General features: G+C 52.6%; 2 protein-coding genes across 2 annotated transcripts; one reads left to right on the top strand and one right to left on the bottom strand.

Moving 5' to 3' along the window:
* Positions 1–7,938: 7,938 nt before the first annotated feature.
* Positions 7,939–14,124, top strand: TUBB1 (tubulin beta 1 class VI). Its single transcript, XM_079783321.1, has 4 exons — positions 7,939–8,098; positions 10,785–10,893; positions 11,593–11,703; positions 11,827–14,124. The coding sequence occupies exons 1-4, from the start codon at positions 8,042–8,044 to the stop codon at positions 12,903–12,905; spliced, it is 1,356 nt and encodes a 451-aa protein (XP_079639447.1). The 5' UTR covers positions 7,939–8,041; the 3' UTR covers positions 12,906–14,124.
* Positions 14,125–16,400: 2,276 nt separating this feature from the next.
* Positions 16,401–20,211, bottom strand: ATP5F1E (ATP synthase F1 subunit epsilon). The gene is made up of 3 exons (XM_079785288.1): positions 20,071–20,211; positions 17,988–18,114; positions 16,401–16,552 (listed from the first exon to the last, which is right to left on the bottom strand). The coding sequence occupies exons 1-2, from the start codon at positions 20,100–20,102 to the stop codon at positions 17,991–17,993; spliced, it is 156 nt and encodes a 51-aa protein (XP_079641414.1). The 5' UTR covers positions 20,103–20,211; the 3' UTR covers positions 16,401–16,552; positions 17,988–17,990.
* Positions 20,212–20,241: the final 30 nt, after the last annotated feature.

Raw genomic sequence — 20,241 nt, 5'->3', positions numbered from 1 at the left:
GCCCCTTCCTGGGCCTGTGCCACTGACAATCAAAAATCAAAATGACTGCCTCCTGGCCTTCCAGCAATCTCCGTGGCCACCTTAGGAGTGCTGCGGTGACCATGGGACCCCAGCGGGGCTGGACACCTGTCCGCAGTGGCTGTCCGAGCAGCCGAGGCCTCAGGTGCAGCCCAGGCCCTGCATTCTCAGCCAGCAGTTTCGTCCCTGTTCCTGAAAAGCCACTGGAGCTCAAGTGTGGTCACGGCCCCACCCTCTGATGTGCTCCTTCCCTTCTGGGAAAGCCCTCAGTTTGTCATTGGCAGGTGACCTGCAGTCACACAGGGCCCCGGGCTCCGAGGACCAAGCTTGCCGTAATGCTGCCGCCCACAGACGCTGCAGCAGGCTGGCCTGATCACATGGCCTCCAGCAGCCAGGGCGGAGGCCAGGGTCGTGGCTGGGAAGGTCACACAGGCCTGTGGAATGCAGCTTAGCCGGAGGGAGGGGTGATGGCACTCAGGCTGGTGATGGGAGGACATCAGGGTTGCCTCACTGTGGCCCACCAGCGTTTCCCTGACACAGAAGCAAGTCAGACTCAGAAAGCGAAGGGGAAATCGGGCAGCAGGACGGGGAGGGAGTCCAGACATTTGAAACCACAACTTGCAAGGTGAGAAGTGAGTGAGTGAGGGCTGGTGTGACACGCTCTGCCTCTCCAGCCCCCGGGACGGTCAGACAACGGACCCAGGGCCCTTCACATGTGAACTTGGCTGTGATCAGTGGATGCCGAGGCTCTGAGAGGGGGGTGGCCTTGGACCAACCTGAGCCAAGTGTCAGCCTGCGGACTGTGGTCAGAGCACTGCAGCTGACTGCTAGGGAAGGGCACGCAGGTCAACATGAAAGGCCGCTGGGCTCCGGAGGAGGAAGAGCCCGCTGGGCTGGCCTCCGGGGCCTGCTCGTTCTCCGCACAGCAAGTGCACCTGAGCGCAGCTTCGGCCTTGGCAGACCTGGCGGCCAGTCCTGTGAGGGCATCCTATATAATAAAAGGCTAATTTATTATGCAAATCGACCGAACAGAGGAAGGACTGGTCGCTATGACACGCACTGACCACCAGGGGCGTGCCGCTCAGCCAGAAGCTGGGCTCAAGGCTAGCAAGTGCAGTGGTGGTGGCAGGAGCCTCTCCCACCTCCACAGCAGCGGGACATCCCCAGGGCTCTCGGACTGCAAGAGGGTGCAGGCCTGGCTGAGGGCCCCCCTCCCCTGAGTGCATGAATTTTGTGTACTGGGCCTCTAGTCTGTGATAAAGACTCATCTCCTCCAGCCTGGAGCAGAGGGGGCTGGGCAGGGGCCCACCAGCTCTAGCCACTCCCTCCTGTACTCTGTGTGAGCCACCTGGGGCACCTGGGGCAAGTCTTGCAGGTGCTGAGACGTGGAGTCACCCTGAAACCACTACCAAGTCCCCTCTCTGGAAGCCTACCTGTGCCCTGGCATTTTCCTCCTGGACGTAACTGAGTCATATCTGTTCCTAGTGGTGCTTAAAGGCAGAGGCGATGACTTTCTAGAATAGTCTCCAGACTGGGAATCATCTGTCCTCTTTAGATGTTGGCACAACCCTATGAGGTGGGGCCAGATGCTATCTCCCCATTTTATAGGTGGGGAGACTGAGGCTCCACAGAAGTCAGGAGACCTGTACTTAGCATAGGCTCGTGGGTGGCAGGTTAGAATCCAGTCCCCCCCCCCCTTTTCTTTTCCTCTATAAAGTCTCCTGACACATACATGATCCAAGGCCACAACACAAAAACCTATTATTTCTAAAAATAGGGTTGATTTCCCCTCGTCCCGATGAAGAACACACATACGTCCTAGTTGGGCCTGGGCTGGCCGGCTCTCCCCACTTGGAGGAGAGTGCGTACAGGTTGTTTCTGTGTCTGTGGGATTTCCTCGGAACCTTCACCCCTCGGAACCTTCAGGCCGCGTGGTGGCTCCCACCCCGCAAGCTGCAGACACGTCCCGTTACTCCACATTCCTGAGTTTGGCCGCATCCGGGATACCGGTGTTTGGAGGGAATGCTGACCCTGCTCGCCAGGCACGTCTGGCTTCGCAGGGCACTTTGGCGTTCTTGCCAGCGCAGGGACCCTCTCCATTCACGTGGCCGTGAGGTCAGATGCTCCCGCTGAATCCCAGCCGCCTTTGCAGGGGAAGCCTTCCAATCGGTGGGTCAGGCGTGACCTCGTCCTGCTGCTGTCCCCAAAGGCAGCACCATGAACCCCTCTGTTGGCTGCACACACTTGCCTCCCTGGGACCCCATTCATGAGGTTGGCCGTCAGCATGACCTTCGGAACATGTTGGCCTAGGGCCAGGCCCAGAATGTCGAGCCCGCCTGGGAGCTGCCCGTGACCTCTGTCTGAGGGGTCTTGGTCATTCACCGGTCAGATCCGGTGGCTCTCTGAAGTCAGGCAGTCACAGGTATTTGCTGAGCAACTGGCGTGTGCCAAACCACTGTGCCAGCCGCTGCCTCCGAGGAGCTTACACGCGGGAAAGGGGCACGTGGAGAAGGAAGCCCCCCGGGAGTGGAAAGTGCTTGGAAATGGATACAACGGGGCCAGCCAGAGGTGGGGCCCGGGGAGGGCGCTCAGGGAGCGGAGACTGGTGTCGAGGACACGGGCACGGGAAGTGCGCACTTCCGAGGCAGACGGGAGAGACTAGGCAAAGTCCTCGACACGCACACATGCTTGGTGGGTGCTCACCTGGGGGAAGCCGAGGGCCACGAGGCAGCAGGGGTGGCTGACCAACAGGCAGGTGAGGTCACGGAGAGCTCAAAGGTGCCCTAAACATGCCCCTCAGGCCTCCGGCCGGGCACAGCTGCTGTGTCCTGCCTACCGCCCACGGCCACGCTTCCTGCAGGCGCAGCCCAGGAGGTGCGGACCCTCTGCCCTGCATCGCAGTCTCCACTAGCCCCCTCCCTGCCCCTCCCGGCATCTTCTCTGAGGGTCTGAGCCACGTGGGCTGTGGTGAGAGGGGCAGTTTTCTCCTGTGGCAGCTGGCTCCTGAAGGGCAGGGCCTGGTTTATGCGATAAGATCCCTCTGGTGGCTGTGGGCGGAGCGGATGGAAGGAGGCAGAGTGAGGCCAGGTGGGGTCTGCTGTGGTCAAGGAAGGGCAGCTGATGATGCCTCGCAGAGACGAGACAGCAGGCACACGGCCACCTGTCTGGGAGGGAGAGCTGGCAGGACCCAGGTGTGGGCCAGGGGTGAGGAGAAAGAGGAGGTAAGCAGTCTGGGCTCCTCAGATGCCTCGTTGGAGGCCAGCGGGCTGACCCCTCTCAACACCTCACATTGTACCCCTGGACATAGGGGCCTGAAGACCTGCAACCCGACCCTCATTCTGGGACTTGAGTGAGCCGATTTCTTCTCCGAGCCTCAGATTCCCAAATGAGGTGGCAGAGAACTTGGCAAAGGCCAGTGGAAAGGGGACCAGGGCTGTATGTCTGCATCCTTGGAGAGCAGGGCCCCCCTTCCCTACTTCTCTGAGGTCCCTCGAACCCCCAGAGAGCACCTGGCCAATATTGTTGGCTGAACGAATGGGTTTCTGAGAGGCACACAACAGGTCTCTTGGACAAACACCGGGCTGGAAGAAGTGCATGTTTCTGTTTGGTTTCAGCTCGAGGTGCTGGCGGTGCTATGCTCATCCCTGTTTCCACCGCAGAACGTCGCTTATCGGTCCTGTCCGCCTTGGGAGAGGGAGAGGGAGGGAGAGGCGCGGTGCAGACGGCTGATGTGTCCCTACAGAATCACGGCAGTTCGGGGAAGTGCGTGTGCATGCGTGTGCGTGTGTGTGTGTGTTTCCTCCTGCACCTTGGAGACGGCACAGCCTAGCTCTGACCCTTGATGTGCCCAAAGAGCTGGCAGAGTGTCTCACTGCCTGGGCCTGGAGGCCGGAGGCCGGGAGGCGGGGGGCAGGGGGCGGGGGGGGGGGGGGCGCGTGCAGAGTGGCCCCGAGGCCAGCGTGGTGTGGATGCCATGGGGATTTTCGGCTGGGGGACCAGGTCTAAAACTTCTCCATGAAGCCGGGCAGCCTGGCTTGTGGGAACACAGCCATGCTCTCCCAGTCCCTCCTCTCTGCGAATTACTTATTCTTCCTCCAGAACTTTCTCTCACAGCTAGAGAACACCCGAAGCCGAGGACAGGAACGGGGAGCGCGGTGCAGCTGATCTGCCCACACCGCTGAGTCACTCATAATGGCCCCTCAGATGTCATTTTCTTGCTAAGACATTTGGAAAAATTTCTGCCGCTGAATCACAAGCAAACACTATAATTCAACAATCTCCTCGGAGTTATTCACGGAACTTTGATGTACGCAGAAGAGGATCAGGGGCGGATGAAATCAATGAATTCTAAGTGTGCTGTGTTTTTCCTGATTCTATTTCATTTGTCAAATGGGGGGGGCGGGGGGGGGGGCTCCATCTGACCACTGGAGGCATCTCCTGGAGGAAGTCTGGGAGCAGCCGATCTGGGGTTCTGGTGACACTGGTTTTCCTTATCACCGTGTCCTATTCCCATAATAGACCCAGTGACATGCGGGAAGGGGCTGGCTGCCGCCGCATCTTCTCGCGGCCAACAGCGCGCCGGGGCGGTGCCCAACTAAGGGTCATTTCAGCGTCCACAGGAGCGGCTTCCCTGTCGTGCAGTGGTGTCACCACCATGCATTCCCTGGGATGCTTTTGCTCCTAATCTCTGCCCTCTGCCCTCTGCCCTCTGCCCTCTGCCCTCTGCCCTCTGCCCTCTGCCCTCTGCAGTGATGCTCACTGACGCTCTGAGCTCCCGGGCAGTCACTGCTAACCTGCCTTTGCCACAGCCCTTCTCTGGGGGACAAAGGACTGTCCTTCGTCACAGACGGCCACTCTCCATCCCTCGCTGCCGTTCAGGGCCGGAGGGTCCCCATCCTCCGGGTCGGAGAGCAGAGCTTGTGTCCCAGGAGGGGCTGCCGCTGCTGGTCTGAGAAGGGCCCTCAGAGGAGCGCTCTCTCCAGGGGACACAGCTACCTTCACCAGGACAGAGGGGTGCGGAGTGGCCGCTTTCAGACCCATGCCTTTCTTACCACTCTGCTCCACCCAGACATCTTAAACCCGACAGCCAGCCCTCTGCCCACAACTAGCTCAGCCTGGCACATAGTAGGTGCTCACTACCTAGACATGAACGGTGCCATCTCTACAGGGAGCCACAGCCTCTAACACCCTTGGAAGCCGACTCGCAAAACACCGCCTGCAAAGGCGCAGTCCCCACAGCGAACGGGCGACCACTACCCCGTGTTGCAGCGGAGAAGACTCAGGTTCAGGGAGGAGGTAGGCCCACGAGCGGCCAAGCCTCGGCCCCGGACCGTGGGCTCCCTGCCCAGCAGTGCCCTCGCCCCCGCGGTGTCCAAAGCTGAGTGCAGAGCCGAGACTGAGTACACACTGCCAGCAAACAGCTCACAGCAAACAGCTCCTCTTCTTCCCTCTTTTGCCAACTGCCCCATTAACAGAAAAACCTTTTAGGCGCCCATCTGGGAGCCTGGCCTCCCTCCCTGAGCAAACTGAGATGACCAAGAGGAATGTGCTCCGGGTGGAGGGGGTGGGGGGCCCACGCCGGGCTCCTGCCCACTCAGCGGAGAAGGAGCACAGAGATGGAGGAGCCCCGCCTGGCTGTGGCCCGCAGCCCACACGGCCCTGTGAGCAGCTCCCACAGCACCTGCGGTTGCCCCATCAACAAGCCACTTAGGGGTTGGAGGGGAAAACCCGCCAGCCTCCCCCGACTCCCCCCGGCCCCATGAGGACATACTCTGAATAAATACATTATTGCCTTTATGAAAACTTGCCATGGCTGCTCAAACTGGCCCAGCTGTCTGTGTGCGCTCGGCAAACATTTGCTGAGGCCCTGTTACCCGAGGGGCAGGTGGGGGACTCGAAGGTGGAAAGATAGCGGCCGTTCCCAGACTGACGGGAGATAAGGCATGAGAATAAGTGATTAGCAAACAGGACCAAGTAAAGTGCTGGGGCCGCAGGCGTGTGTGTGTGTGTGTGTGTGTGAGAGAGAGAGGGGGGGGGGGTGAGGGAGAGAGACCCAGGGACTGAGGGGAAGGTCAAGGTGCTCCAGGAAGTCACAGGGGAGCTGCCCTGGACTCTGTAGGAGTCTGATGAGCAGGGGAAGGTGGGGAGGTCAGCAGGGGATGAGGGAAGAGGGCACCCAGGGAAAGGGAATGGGGTGACATCGATGAGAGCTGAAAGCTTATTTTTTAATTTGTGAAAAGTACTGCTAGGCACCGCAAACGCCTTCATCTTGAATTTACACTTTTTGTCTTTACCTTTGAGGGTGGCATGGTTTGACCCAGAGGCATCTGTGAGACCCGTCGCCATTGAGATTTGAGCAGAAGGAACTTCCAAACTGGAGGAGTGTTCCCGGGCTAATCCTGCACCCCGTGGGGGGAAATGCACCTGCTGTTAACAACTTGCCGCACTGGTTCACCTCTTTCCATGCATCACATTTTTATTGTGTTGTCTAAATGTTTGTGACTAAATTGCTGGCCTGGTGACTCTTGACCTGAGTGCGTCATAGTATCTCTTGAAAACAAGGATTTCTATTTGTATAAGCCCCAGGCCCCGGTCACATGTAGGAACTCTAACATGGACACAAAATGTTATTGAGCAATGTGTGCCGTCTATTCAAATGCCCCCGACTGTCCTGGAGCGCCCTTCACAGCAACTTTCTCGGGTCCAGGGCCCAGCCCAGCGTCACGGGGCCTCTTCTGGACAGTGGCAGACCAGAGCAGCTCTCGTGCCAGCCCCTGGGGGACAAGTCCTCCTTCCCCACCTCTGGGGTTTGCTTCCAATGGACAGCTCAGGTCCTTCCTGGATGAATGCCTTTGGGAGTGAGTAGAGGCTATTTACCACCCCTTCCCCCAAGTCCATTGTTAGCCGTTCCACGTACCCCGCCTCAGGCTGCCCAGGCCAGGCAGTACACAGGGTTTAGGAGTCAAGGGTCTGGAAAGACTCGGGAGGCAGGACTGACCCCTCAACCGACATCACCTGTCAGGTCAGAGGCAGGGAGGACAGGGGCCAGGGCCTCTGGGCTGAGTCCAGTTCAGTCCTGCTTTTGAATCCACATCCTGGGGACTTGCCTTCCTAAGTCAGTCACCCCTCAGAGCTCCGGGACTCAGGCTGCCGGCACCATCTCCTCCATTCCCGAACCCCCAGCTCCCACATGTGTGCCCGGTATAGGGCAGGTGCCGGGTGGTAGCTGTCCAATGATGAGGGCCCGCCTCGGCTCCCTGGCAAAGGCTGAGAGAGGCCTCAGGAAGCAGGTGCTTGCTGGGGACAGTTGCACATGTCCCGGGGCTTCAGGACTGAAATGTGGCCCTGCCTGCACCCCCAGAGCTCTGTGCTGCTGGGCAGGGCTGGCTGTGGGTAGGCGGCGGGAGGGGGTCCTGGGCCTGGTTTTACAAGTTGCTTGCTGGGAGCTCAGGGACGCATGCTGAGGATCTGGCAGAGCGGGTCCATCCTCTGCACCCCCAGTACGGCTGCCCTCGGCTGGGCCTTAGCAAAATGGAAATGTGGGTGGGCGTCCCTCTGGCCCCCGAGCACTCTTGGTCTGCTCAAGGAAACCACTGGCAGGCAATGAGCCCCAGACAGCTGGACAAGAGCAAAGGGGACAACAGAACGCAGGGCTAGAAAGGGTGACGAGGGGCCAGGCTCAGCGGTCACACCACAGGCCTCACTGACCAGTGCCCACACCTGGTGCTGGCCCGCCGGGCACCGTGCACAAAGGCAGCCTTTGGTCTTGAACTCTAGGAAATGACCGGGCAATATTCTGTGCTGGGAGAGGAAAAGAACACCCCCTTCCGTAGGATGATAGGCAGAACACAGGAGGGCTGGGCTGGCCTCAGGCTGGACACACCCTTGGGTCACACTGGGGGGCAGCTGGGTCAGCTGGTCCCATCACTGCGACGACCAGCTGCGTTGGGCTCACACTGGTGAAGGGCACTCTCCCCAGGGTCTGAAGATTCCGTGAAGATCTTGCCCTTGGGCACAAAGGAGGATGCGTGAAATTGTGCACATTCAGATCGGCCAGTGTGGCAACCAGATCGGAGCCAAGGTAAGATGCCTTCATTCCTAGCAATGGCTTCCCCACGGTCCATGGTGCAGCCGCCCAAGAAACTGCCCTCCGTAGCTGAACAGACCGCATGCACTTGCTGGGCGTTGGATTATTAGACGGCCTTTAATTAGAGACTCAGGAAACAGCACAGGCGTACAGGGTTAATTTAATTCATGTTAATTTTGTAGAGTCTCTTGTGTACGATACACATCAACTATTTTTACTTTTATCATCTTTAAGCAATGAACTTTTTATATCTGAAAATAGTAATTTGTCTCCAAACAGTTTTCCAAGGTTGGTTGGGAAACTTTCAATACCGTGTCGCGAAGCTATCTTTCCCTCCCCTTTAGGTTATAAAGTTATAAGGACCAACTGCTGTTCCATTTAATATGCAACAGGAAAGTAAACGGTAAACCTACAATGTTTGTGCCCAGTAGCAATAGGAATTAAAATACACCCTCTGGAATATAAATGAGTTTTTCTCCTCCCCCCTTAAAATTTTCTACAAAGGACCTGGCTCCGTTGGTAATGCTAAGAAAACAATAGAGCACCCAGTGCCTCCAGCCCTAATCGGAGGATGACCAATCCTATGGTCTCTGATTGTCCTCATTGCTGTTTTCAAATTACCTTTACACGTATGAACTGTATGAAAACCGTCTTTAAAATGTTAAAAAACTGGTGAGAGACAGCATAAAATTTACCACCTTAGCTATTCTCCCCCCTCACCTCAACTATTTAAAAGGGTATCTAACTCAGTGCCTCTTGCAAACCTGAAACTCTGCCAAACGGTAACCCCGCATTCCTCTCCCCAGCCCTGGCCCCACCGGCCTACTCCGTCTCGGTTTGACTTCTCTAGGTCCCTCATGTAAGTTGAGTCATCAGAATTTGTCCTTTTGTGACCGGCTTATGTCACTGAGCACCATGTCCTCAGGTTCATCCAGGCTATAGCAGGTGACTGGATTTCCTTCCTTTCTTTTTAAAAAATCCTCCTCTGAGGACATTCTCGTTGATTTTTGAGAGGAAGGGAGAAACATTGATGTGATAAACACCAACTGATTGCCTCCCGGAAGCCCCGGACTGGGGATCGAACCTGCAACCTAGGTATATGTCCTGACGGGGAGTTGAAGCCACAACCTTTTGGTGCACCAGACGATGCTCCAACCAACTGAGCCACCCAGCCAGGCTTCTTCCTTTCTTAAGGCTGAATATTGCTTGTGTGGGTGGACTGCATTTGTCACCACTCATCCTGATGGACACTGGGCTGTCTCCCACTGTCTGCTGCTGCGCAGAAACCAGGCTTTGAACGCAGGGGCTGAAAACCTGGGACAAAGACGATTACTGCCCGAAGGGAAGCATCACCCTGCCACACGACAGTGATAAGATGCTCAAACTACAGCCCACAGAGGAGGACCAAGCCCCACTGCCCTGACGCTGGAAGATAACGTGGACGGAGGCCCTCACGGGGGAGAGCAGTCCAGATAGGGTCTGAACTCTCACTCCAGAACTCTGTGGTCAGAACCACAGCAACTGCTTATTATTTGGGTCCATAAGAATTTGAAGTTATACTTAATTTGTGGTATCACAGAACTTAACTTTATTGATTCTTCCACACCCTCAACAGTGCTGGTAACTTACTGCAGATAAGACCATGGCCGGAGCAGAGCCATCATTCACAAGAGGTGGCTGGGAGGGACTTGAGCATAGATGTGTTCACTGCACGGGACTATGGGCTTCCCCAGGGCAAGGAAAAGAAGGCGTCCGGTAACTGTTTCCATACTGAGAGCTTGGCATGTACCTACATTAATAAGTACTGTATGTGTGACTGAAGGTGCAATACATTTCAGTTACACGAGGGTAAGCTATGCATGATTTTGAACTGTGTGCACACCTGATCATCAAAATGCACATTGCTCACATCGGGCATACTAGTAGATGTCCCAGTTACGGGCTTTTGGGTAAACTTCGTGAAAATAAACCTCCAGAGGGAAGTGCGATATTACTGTGAAAGCAGCTAAGAGTTCAGTCTGTTTTCATTCCGGAGTCTAGACTTTATTATTTTTTAATCCTCATCCAAGGACATTTTTCCATTGACTTTTAGAGAGAGTGAAGAGAAAGGGAAAGACAGAGAAATATCGATGTGAGAGACACACATCGATTGGCTGCCTCCTGCATGTGTCTGGACCAGGGCCTGGGCTGGGAAGGAGCCTGCAACCAAGGTACATGCCCTTGACTGGAATCGAACCCGGGACCCTTTAGTCCGCAAGCCGACACTCTAGCCACTGAGCCAAACCGGCTAGGGCCTGGAGTCTATACTTTATATGCTTGGAGCACTACAGGTGAGATTAGAGCTACACTGTGATGTGAAATTGTAAACAACAGCTTTAATGTATACAACAGCCTGAATTTAATCAGAGCAAAATCCAACTTAATGTATGTTGACAGTCCATTTGGGGAATTCAGGTGGGTATGGAGTGCAGTCTTCAGATGCATCTGCAGTAGAGGCACAAAGTGAATGATGCCACGCCGAGGATTTATGAAAAGGGCCGAAAGCACGTCTTGGGAAGGGACAGGCAGGGAGCCCCAGGGAGGCAGGCCCAGGGCCACGTCCTGTCTTCCTGTCCAACCTGCAGCCAACAGAGCCTTTTTCGAGTCCCTCTGCGCACTGACGCCCCTCCTCTGCTTTCAGTTCTGGGAGGTGATTGGTGAGGAGCACGGCATCGACTCGGTTGGGAGCTACGGCGGGGACTGCGCCCTGCAGCTGGAGAGGATCAGCGTGTATTACAACGAGGCCCACGGTAGGATACTGTGCTCTGGAGCAGCCAGTGCTCACAGGGACCACGAGGTGTCATGGGTGACGTCCGGGCACACCCGCAGGACCCCGGGTGACGGTTCCCCAAGCCCTGTCCAAAGAAGTCACTAAAGGGGGGGCACATGTCTTCACACACGCAGTTTAAGCACCAACCTTCCCATTTGGTTTTTAAATAAAAACCAGCAGCATTTCCAATAGGAACAGAATCTCTGTCATTGGCAACATAACAAAACAAAACAATAATGGAAAAGTAATTTTTAAGGCACTTGGTAGATTTGTGTGTTGTTAGGGTCAGGATGTGATTGCAAATCTCTACCAAAGACACCATTTTTTTGGTGGGGGGGCGGGCGGGGGGCGCGCGGAACCAGTATCACAAGGTTCTATTTTGATGAAACATTAATTTTTATTTTATTTAAAAAATATTTTTCTTGATTTCAGAGAGAAAGGGAGAGGAAGAGAGAGACAGAAACATCAATGATGAGAATCATTGATCGGCTGCCTCCTGCACGCCCCCTACTGAGGATGGAGCCCACAACCCAGGCATGTGCCTTTGACCAGAATCGAACCAGGGACCATTCAGTCCCCAGGCCGACGCTCTAGCCACTGAGCCAAACTGGTTAGGGCGAAACATTAACTTTTAGAAAAAAACAATAGTTCGCTGACTTCTTCCTATTTTTCTGCACAGGTAAGAAATATGTGCCCCGAGCCGTCTTGGTGGACCTGGAACCTGGGACGATGGATAGCATCCGATCTAGCAAATTGGGAAGCCTCTTTCAACCAGACAGTTTTGTCCACGGTAGGTTTTTCTGGAAGGTTCCATTGGGACGAGAAGGATGCCTGCTAAAGGTGTCCTCCTCTCTCCACCCTGTCCCCTGTCTCCTCTGCCTCTGGGGAGGTAACCACGTGTCCTCTGCCACAGGTAACTCTGGGGCCGGCAACAACTGGGCCAAGGGCCACTACATGGAGGGAGCGGAGCTGCTGGACAGCGTCCTGGACGTGGTGCGGGGCGAGAGCGAGGCCTGCGACTGCCTGCAGGGTTTCCAGATCGTGCACTCGCTGGGCGGGGGCACCGGCTCAGGCATGGGCACGCTGCTCATGAACAAGATCCGGGAGGAGTACCCCGACCGCATCCTCAACTCCTTCAGCGTCATGCCCTCGCCCAAGGTGTCGGACACGGTGGTGGAGCCCTACAACGCCGTGCTGTCCATCCACCAGCTGATCGAGAACGCCGACGCCTGCTTCTGCATCGACAATGAGGCCCTCTACGACATCTGCTTTCGCACCCTGAAGCTGACCACGCCCACCTACGGAGACCTCAACCACCTGGTGTCCTTGACCATGAGTGGCATTACCACCTCCCTCCGGTTCCCGGGCCAGCTCAACGCCGACCTGCGCAAGCTGGCCGTGAACATGGTCCCTTTCCCCCGCCTGCACTTCTTCATTCCCGGCTTCGCCCCGCTCACGGCCCAGGGCAGCCAGCAGTACCGGGCCCTCTCGGTGGCCGAGCTCACCCAGCAGATGTTTGATGCCCGCAACACCATGGCTGCCTGTGACCCCCGGCACGGCCGCTACTTGACGGTGGCCTGCATCTTCCGAGGGAAGATGTCCACCAAGGAAGTGGACGAGCAGATGCTCACCGTGCAGACCCGGAGCAGCAACTGCTTCGTGGACTGGATCCCCAACAACGTCAAGGTGGCCGTCTGCGACATCCCGCCCCCGGGGCTGAGCATGGCCGCCACCTTCATCGGCAACAGCACGGCCATCCAGGAGCTGTTCACCAGGGTGTCGGAGCACTTCGCGGCCATGTTCAGGAGGAAGGCTTTCGTGCACTGGTACACGGGCGAGGGCATGGACATCAACGAGTTTGCGGAGGCCGAGAGCAACATCCATGACCTGGTGTCCGAGTACCAGCAGATTCAAGACGCCAAAGCAGGTCTGGAGGAAGATGAGGAGGTGGGGGGGGAGGCAGAAACGGAAGCAGAGGGTAAGGAGGGCTGACCGAGAGCGGCTGGCACGGGAGCGGCTCTTCACAAGAGTGCTCTGGGCAGCAATCCCAAGGCTGCTCTGCTGGGCAGCACCGAGGACCACTACTCACAGCCACTCAGCGCTAGCTCGGCCACGGCCACGGGCACGGGCACGGGCACGGGCACGGCCATGGGCAGAGGGTGGGGCAGGGACATCACTGATGGCTTCAGGGTCTTCTCTGGCGCTGTATTCCATGCATTGTCTGCACTCCTTTGAATAGTAAAGTGAATTTATCACAAAGTACTCCCTTTGTCTACAACTGTTTACTGTATGGACAGCACGTGCGGGCAGGACAGCACATGATGTGTGGAGAGGAGGGTACCTTGTAACTGTCAGCACTGAGGCGCACCTGGACTGACTCGGTGTCCCGGGCTGCGAGGACTCTGCCCAGCACCCCCCTTCTCACACTTGCTGGCTTCCAGGAAAGCCAGGTGACCAAGTGGTATTGGGGAGCCACACAGCTGAGGCAAGTGAGTCAACACCCACCAGCAAATTGTGTAGTCCTTGTGCACAACGCAGCCACCGACTGGGCTGGAAGGGGGAAAGGAAGGGGAGAAAAGTGCGGGCCGAAACCCAAACCAGAAACGACAGGCAAAACTCAGGAACGCCAATCCGCTCCTTGTTCCAGCTTCCCACACACACATTTGTCATTTACGTTTCTTACTAGTGTCAGACTCTGGGACCTCATCGACCACCCTCTTCGGGGTCCCTCTAAAGGCTACTTTGGAATGGCCTTCCCTCTCCCACCATCACCACCTTCTGAGCACGCTGCAAGCCCCGCTCACTCAGAAAGGGAACAGCGTGGGCGCGGCAGTGTCCCTCTTGGTTAGAGAGGACATCATCTCATTAGGGGACTTTTCTAGTTCAGATTAATTTGCAGAAGTTGTCATAATGTTTGCAGGATGACACAGCTTTAACCATCACATGGTTTTAATCTGCTCTCATTGCAACAGGACCAAACACACAAGAGCATAATCAAATCGCCTGTAACTTAATTACAGCTTACCTATTTCTAACATACGCTGCCGGCCCTGAGGGCCGTAAGGGTTTAATGGCCTACAATTACCACTGAGCTCTACCCTGTTTGCTCCACGGACAGCCAGGATTCACTTGCAGGCACTGGGTCTTGCCTCCTGATTTGCTTCCATAATCTGCAATAATAATGAGGCAGCAGGTGCAGGCAGGTTTGGGGGACTTGGAGGGGGGGAGCTATAGTTCATTCTGGGAAACAATACTTTTCACAAATGCATCGAAGGAAATGACTGAAATTGCCAAGAGAAAATTAAAAAGTCTTGCGGTCGGCAGTATAGCAAGCCTTCTATTTACAAAACGAAAAAAAAGTTTTAAACACTTTCTACTTGAGGTTCAAGAATCACGGAAAACACAATCAGATTGAATAAGAAGCTGCACCTGTAAGCTCTTACTTTGAAGTTATGAACTTCCTTAGATGCTAAAAAGTCATACAACCTGTGATTACCTAAGAATTCATACTCATGCTTCCTCGAGCACTTTCCTCCTAAAATCTAAAAAGGCAATTAAGTGGATGGGAGGAAGGATATAAATCTAAATTAAAAAAAGACTTCTGCTGACTTATATTACTATAAAGATTTTTGTTTGCTCAATAGTAATCATTAAACTATAAAGAAATTCAATTTTAAATGGCTCAATTGCTTTATTTCAGACTAAATAAATTGCTTTTCTTGGAGTCTAACCACCTAGACTGATTAATTTTAGTTAAAAATATTTCAAAATGCATCTCATCAGCCTCCTCTTTCGTATGGTAGAAATAGATTAAAAAAACAAAACAAAAAAACCAAAAACCTAAAAATCTAGAAACCAAAAGAAATCTGTCCCCTCTGATTTTGAAGAGCCGATTTCTTTAGTAGTATGGTCGCTACAGTGACACTGGTCTCTCAGAGACCGACATAGTAGAATCGGAATTTTAGAGTTTGTCCGATGCCTTCACCTCCCACCCCAGAGCACTGCAAGGTTAACGACAGCCTCAATCATCCCAACCAGTGACTAAAATACCCACAACTCGATCTGATTGGGGTCCCTGGTAACCTGGACAGTCCTGCAAGCTACCCAGCAGGACTGGATGCAGCGTTTATTTAATCAGTTATCAGTTCAGGGTATTTTTCAATCAGAGAAAGAGCCTTAGAGACTCTTTGCTGGCAGTAAATTTATCTTTTATTCAGTTCCTTTAATCCTTGCCATGTCATAAGCCCTGTCCCTAAGTCTCACCTCCAATGATCACATTTGCCTCGCTAATAAATGACTCATTTCTAATTACTTGGCTGAAAATAATTTAGCTCTTTGCCTGCCAGTTACTTTGTCTGGTTATCAAAAAGGCCTAAAAGCCTCATGAGTCACTGACTCATGTGTGTGTGAACGATGCTTCCTAGTCCCTCCACCACCCAACAACCCAGGTGCCTGGATAGCAGGGTAACAGCCCAGGGCAAAGGACCGCAGGAGCGCTCAGTGGCTCCCAGCCCCGCTCTCCCCACTGCTCTGCTGCTCCCAGCATGCCCTGTGCTGAGAATTAAATAAAACCTACAGGTCAAGTGTCCCAGGGGCAGGGAGTCTTCTCCATGAGCTGAGAACAAAGACATTTTCTGGGCTCCTTGGCACTGCTAAGTGGCCCTGATAAAATTATTATTAGCTTAAGTGCCGTGGTGAGAACTGGTCCCGGTGCGCGAACTGAACCGTGTTTCAAAATTTCCTGTTCAAACTTAGTTCTCTATTCTCCAAAAACAGTTAAAATTAAGCAGTTAACTCTGCAATGAAGTTTTACTCTGCCAATTGCTTCCAAGTTTCAAAGAAATATAAAAACAAAACATTTGCAATAATTCTTCAACCATAAATATTTAATGACTAAATGAGTCACCTCGCAAACACCATCTAACTGTTGTAATCATCACCCCGAGACTGCAGTTAGGAGCCTTGGATTTTAATTTCAGCTTGGCCATTAGCTCCATAAGCTGGTGAGTGAGGCTGTGCCTCATTTCCTATGAGCAATATTCCCAGAATGTAAAGATTCATTCATCAGACCAGGTTTTAAGTGCACAAGAGAAAAAATAAATACTAAAATTTAATATTTTTCTTCTAATCGAGGACTTTAGTAATTATTTTCATTTAAGCTACTGGCCAAGCAGCACAGTACCTATAGACCCTGCCTGCACCAAGCGGGACGCTGGGGAATGACCCACCACGGCTCTGACATGACCGCCACGATTCAGAGATAAGGGGCAGCCAGGGCCTTAATGACATTGTCAGTTAATGTCATGAAAAAGAGTACTTTCTATTTTGAGACGTTTTCAAACCGTTTCCTGTATCTCTTTGGTCACTGGATATTGAAGCTGCTTCCCCTACTTGAGACACCTCAGTTCCCAGGGTCCCGGCCCAGCAGTTGTGCAGACAGTTCCCATAGAGAAAAAGAACAAGTCCGACAGAAACCAGAACAGCAGCCTGAGGGAAGCATGTGTCAGTTTATTGGCACTGCCAATCCACCCGTAAGACAGTATTATTTCCCCATGAAGTGAGATCGTTTTCCATCTGCCATAACCTGTGCCCACACATCTTCACCTTGGAAATGCAGCACTTCCAGCTTTAGGCAGGGTCTAGGGGGAAAAGAAAAGGCAGAAGTTGCTAGTCCTCTGTGTTTTCTCGAAAACCCGACATGAATGGGGGAAATAACCTCCTTACAGTGAATTATATGACGTAACTGTGGCTTCAATTCACTCGGTTGGTGAGGAGCCTTGGCTCTCGGCAGGGCCTGAGCTGAACAGGCTCTTACTGCCCTAAGTAAAACCAAACACTTGCCTAGCAATAAAGAAACTACTTTGCCTTTAAAAGACACTGAAACCCCCCTCTGCTGATGGGGTGGGGCGAATCCCCTGCAGGACATGTGGAGAGTGGCCAACGTTTTGTTTACGGACCTGGACACCGCTTCCTGACCCAAGGATATCACAAGGTCATGGGAGTGAGATGCGGGGTTTGGCTAGACTATGCTGCAGAGCAGGGCTGTGATTCTGTAAGTTAGCTCCTGTTAAAAACAAAACAACCCCACATAAAACCTGGTCTCATCACTCAGAATTATGAGATTATACAGAGAGCCCCTAGAAAAAGGACTAAATTCAAAACACTGTATCCCTAGACTGGTAATAAAATATTTACTAATTCAAAATGAAAATGAGAAGCGCTTAGGGAAGACAGTTCCAATAAGTAAAATTGCTCATAACCACAAGCTGCCAAAGGATTAATATTTATCACATTTCCCTGCTACTGTGGGTCGGAAGCTTTTTAAAAAGCAAAACAAGAAAACGAAATCTGGAAAACATCTCTCTGGTAATTTACTTCACTTATCTTTGAAATAACAATGTTCAAAAAAGTGGTTTATAGAGGAAATCACTTTAGAAGTTCAGAGCACAAAAGTCTGACTGATCAAATGTACAAAATTGTCTTGTGCTGTGCAGAATGGAGCTTAGCATTGCCAACGTCTTTGGAGCAGTGAAATGGCCAAACCCTCTGAGAGCAGAGTGCACTTGGCAAAGCTGGGCTCACCGAGGGTCTTGCAGATTCTACTGCCTGATAAATGGCAGGACCCTTGCCTGTACTTGCAGCCCTTCATTAGGTAGCGATTTGTGAGAACGTTAGCAGGTGTGGGGGAAACAAAAACACAAAGAACTATAATTTTTCAAGCTCCTGAACTCTTATGTAACGCCAACAGCAATTACAAAAATGGGGAGTTTATCCTCCAGATTATTTGACTTTGTGCAAATGAAACAATTTTAATTAAATGAGATGGATCTCTACCTAAGCACCGCTAAATGACCTGAAAATCAATGTGCCAATTACTTCTGCTTGTCAGGGCCCCAAACAACATTCTTTGATTTTGCCAAGGGACTTGTATAACCTGTATGCTTTAAATTATTATCCCACTAACTTCTACATGGACTAACTGACCAAAAATGAGACAAGTTCAAAAGTAAAATTACTTTTTTTAAGTACTCTCAAAATTTAAGCTGCAACTCTTCTAACTCAATCAGAACTTACACATTATTCCTTCTTCACTTTCACAATTTTGACACTGCTGCCGGAAGACTTCTCGGCGCCTGCTTTGAATTCAGTTTTCAGTGCATCCCTCACTGCTTTTGCACAGATCTGGGAGTAGCGGATGTAGCTGGGGGAAAATGAGAGACAATATAGAGTTAATTATCAAGGATCCAGCCAGATTGGTGTGTAACTGGTTTTTTCTTCCTATATTTTTAATTTTGGTTTGAGGGTACATTATTATAGAACTGGATTTAGAAATGACAATGCCAACAGGAATCCATACAAAGAAAAAGAAGACTAGGAAGAAATGTACCAGATCTTAATGGTGTTAGGATGGGTGGGCTTTAGTTTTTCTACTTTACATTGTTTCCTCCTCTTTAATACATATTAATTTAAAATAAAAGATGCATAGCCTGGCTGGTGTGGCTCAGTGGTTGAGCTCGACCTATGAACCAGGAGGTCATGGTTCGATTCCTGGTCAGGGCACATGCCCGGGTTGTGGGCTCGATCCCCAATGTGGGGCGTGCAGGAGACAGCTGATCAATGATTATCTCTCATCACTGATGTTTCTATCTCTCTCTTCCTCCCTGAAATCAATAAAAATATATTAAAAAATAAATAAATAAAAGATGCATGTATTCTTTAAAATCCCACAGCACAGGAAACAGACCAAAATGCTAATGGAGTCTATAACATGAGGGATTCCCCACAATTTCTCTACTTGAAACTTTTTATATTATTCTGACAAGGTAAAATATGTATAATTAAAAGAGAAAAAAAAACTATTTTGAATTAAAAGTTCTCCCTCTGATTATTTAAAGGTTTTCCCGAGAATATTGGATCCTGTTTCACAATTCTGCCATTAAACATACTTCCCAATCAACGTTTCCAAATTAAACTGCAACAGTCCTTTGAGAATATCATCAATTCTAGCAAAATATCTAACAGCCTGCTTCCTGTTTGGTAGATGGACGCCCATCAACATCTTATTTTCAAGATGTCAGCTCACTTTGTACACTTTTTGAAAACAGGAAGGGGGTGAGGGGAGAGTGATGCTGTCTATTTTCTCATGTTTTCAGATTAGGGTGTTTTTTTTTGGCCAAGAGGTAGGCGTTCCAATGCCTGCTTCCACTCTTACTAATTGGGTGACCTTCAGGCTGTTCAATCTTTCAGCTCCTTTATTCACCCAGAGAAACAATAGAATAAAACAGACGGGTAATTACACTCGCCCCACCTGTGGGTGGGAGGAGGAGAGACAATGCTTGAAAAGCATGAATCACCCCTTCCAGCACATAGTAGGTGCTTAATAAACGGTACCCATTCCTGGAACTATCCTCCTCCCAATTCTGCAAAACTCTGCGTGACCTCCCGAGTCAGGACCCCTTGGGCTGCTCAGGTGTCTCACAGGCCTCTACCCACAGGAGCCACTAGAAGGTGCTACTTTATCTGGGCAGGTGAGAGGTGTATCACTGGGGGCAAGGTGCTGCACTGACTGGGTGACAGCCAGAGCAATCAGGTGTGACAGGGAACACAGTAACCTAGACGGGGGTCTTTCCCGTTACACAGATGCTCTGTCCTCAAATGGGTTCCGTATTGGGGCGTCCATGAGCCACCACCACCTGTGCGCAGGGCTCTCTGCAGGTAAGAGCAACGGAGTTAACTTAAAATAAAAATAAAAACTGTGCACCATTGTAAAGGGCCCCAATTTGATCCAGAAAAGGCTAACAGTGGTCACATCCAGAGGACTGTCCCCCATTCTTCCAGCTCCCAAGTTTTATGTCACTTTGACAACGGAGTGTCCTGAGAAGGGCAAAGGGCCTGCGCTGAGAGCCGCTGTCTCTGGGGGGGTAGGGTTGGGGGGAGGGGAGAGCGTCGCGCCAGGTGCGGGGCTGCACCCCAGGCAGGCGCGCAGGTGGTAGCGCGCGCGGCCCCCACGAGGCTGCGCCCGCTTCCAGCAGCTCCCGGCCCGCCCCTAAGCCCCGGAATGCCGCCATCTTGGGCGCGCTCGCCTCCCGACCCCCACGCGCCCGCGTGACCTCTGACCCCGGCCGCCCCGCGCTCCCCTCCCGAGACCCGGGCCCACCTGAGTCCAGCCTGTCGCCAGTAGGCCACCATGATGCCGCGAGAGGGGGTATGGTCTGACCGAATCGTGAGGACGCCTCAATGTCGGCTCAGCGCGCGACCCAGCGGCCGGAAGGTCAGGCCTGAGAAGCGGAAGGGGCGGAGCTCCGGACCTGCCAATCCAGCCGCTCGG

This window comes from Cnephaeus nilssonii (assembly GCF_951640355.1).
Source record: "Cnephaeus nilssonii genome assembly, chromosome: 11".
Taxonomy (NCBI): domain Eukaryota; kingdom Metazoa; phylum Chordata; class Mammalia; order Chiroptera; family Vespertilionidae; genus Cnephaeus; species Cnephaeus nilssonii.
This window is presented reverse-complemented; position numbering and strand designations above follow the sequence as displayed.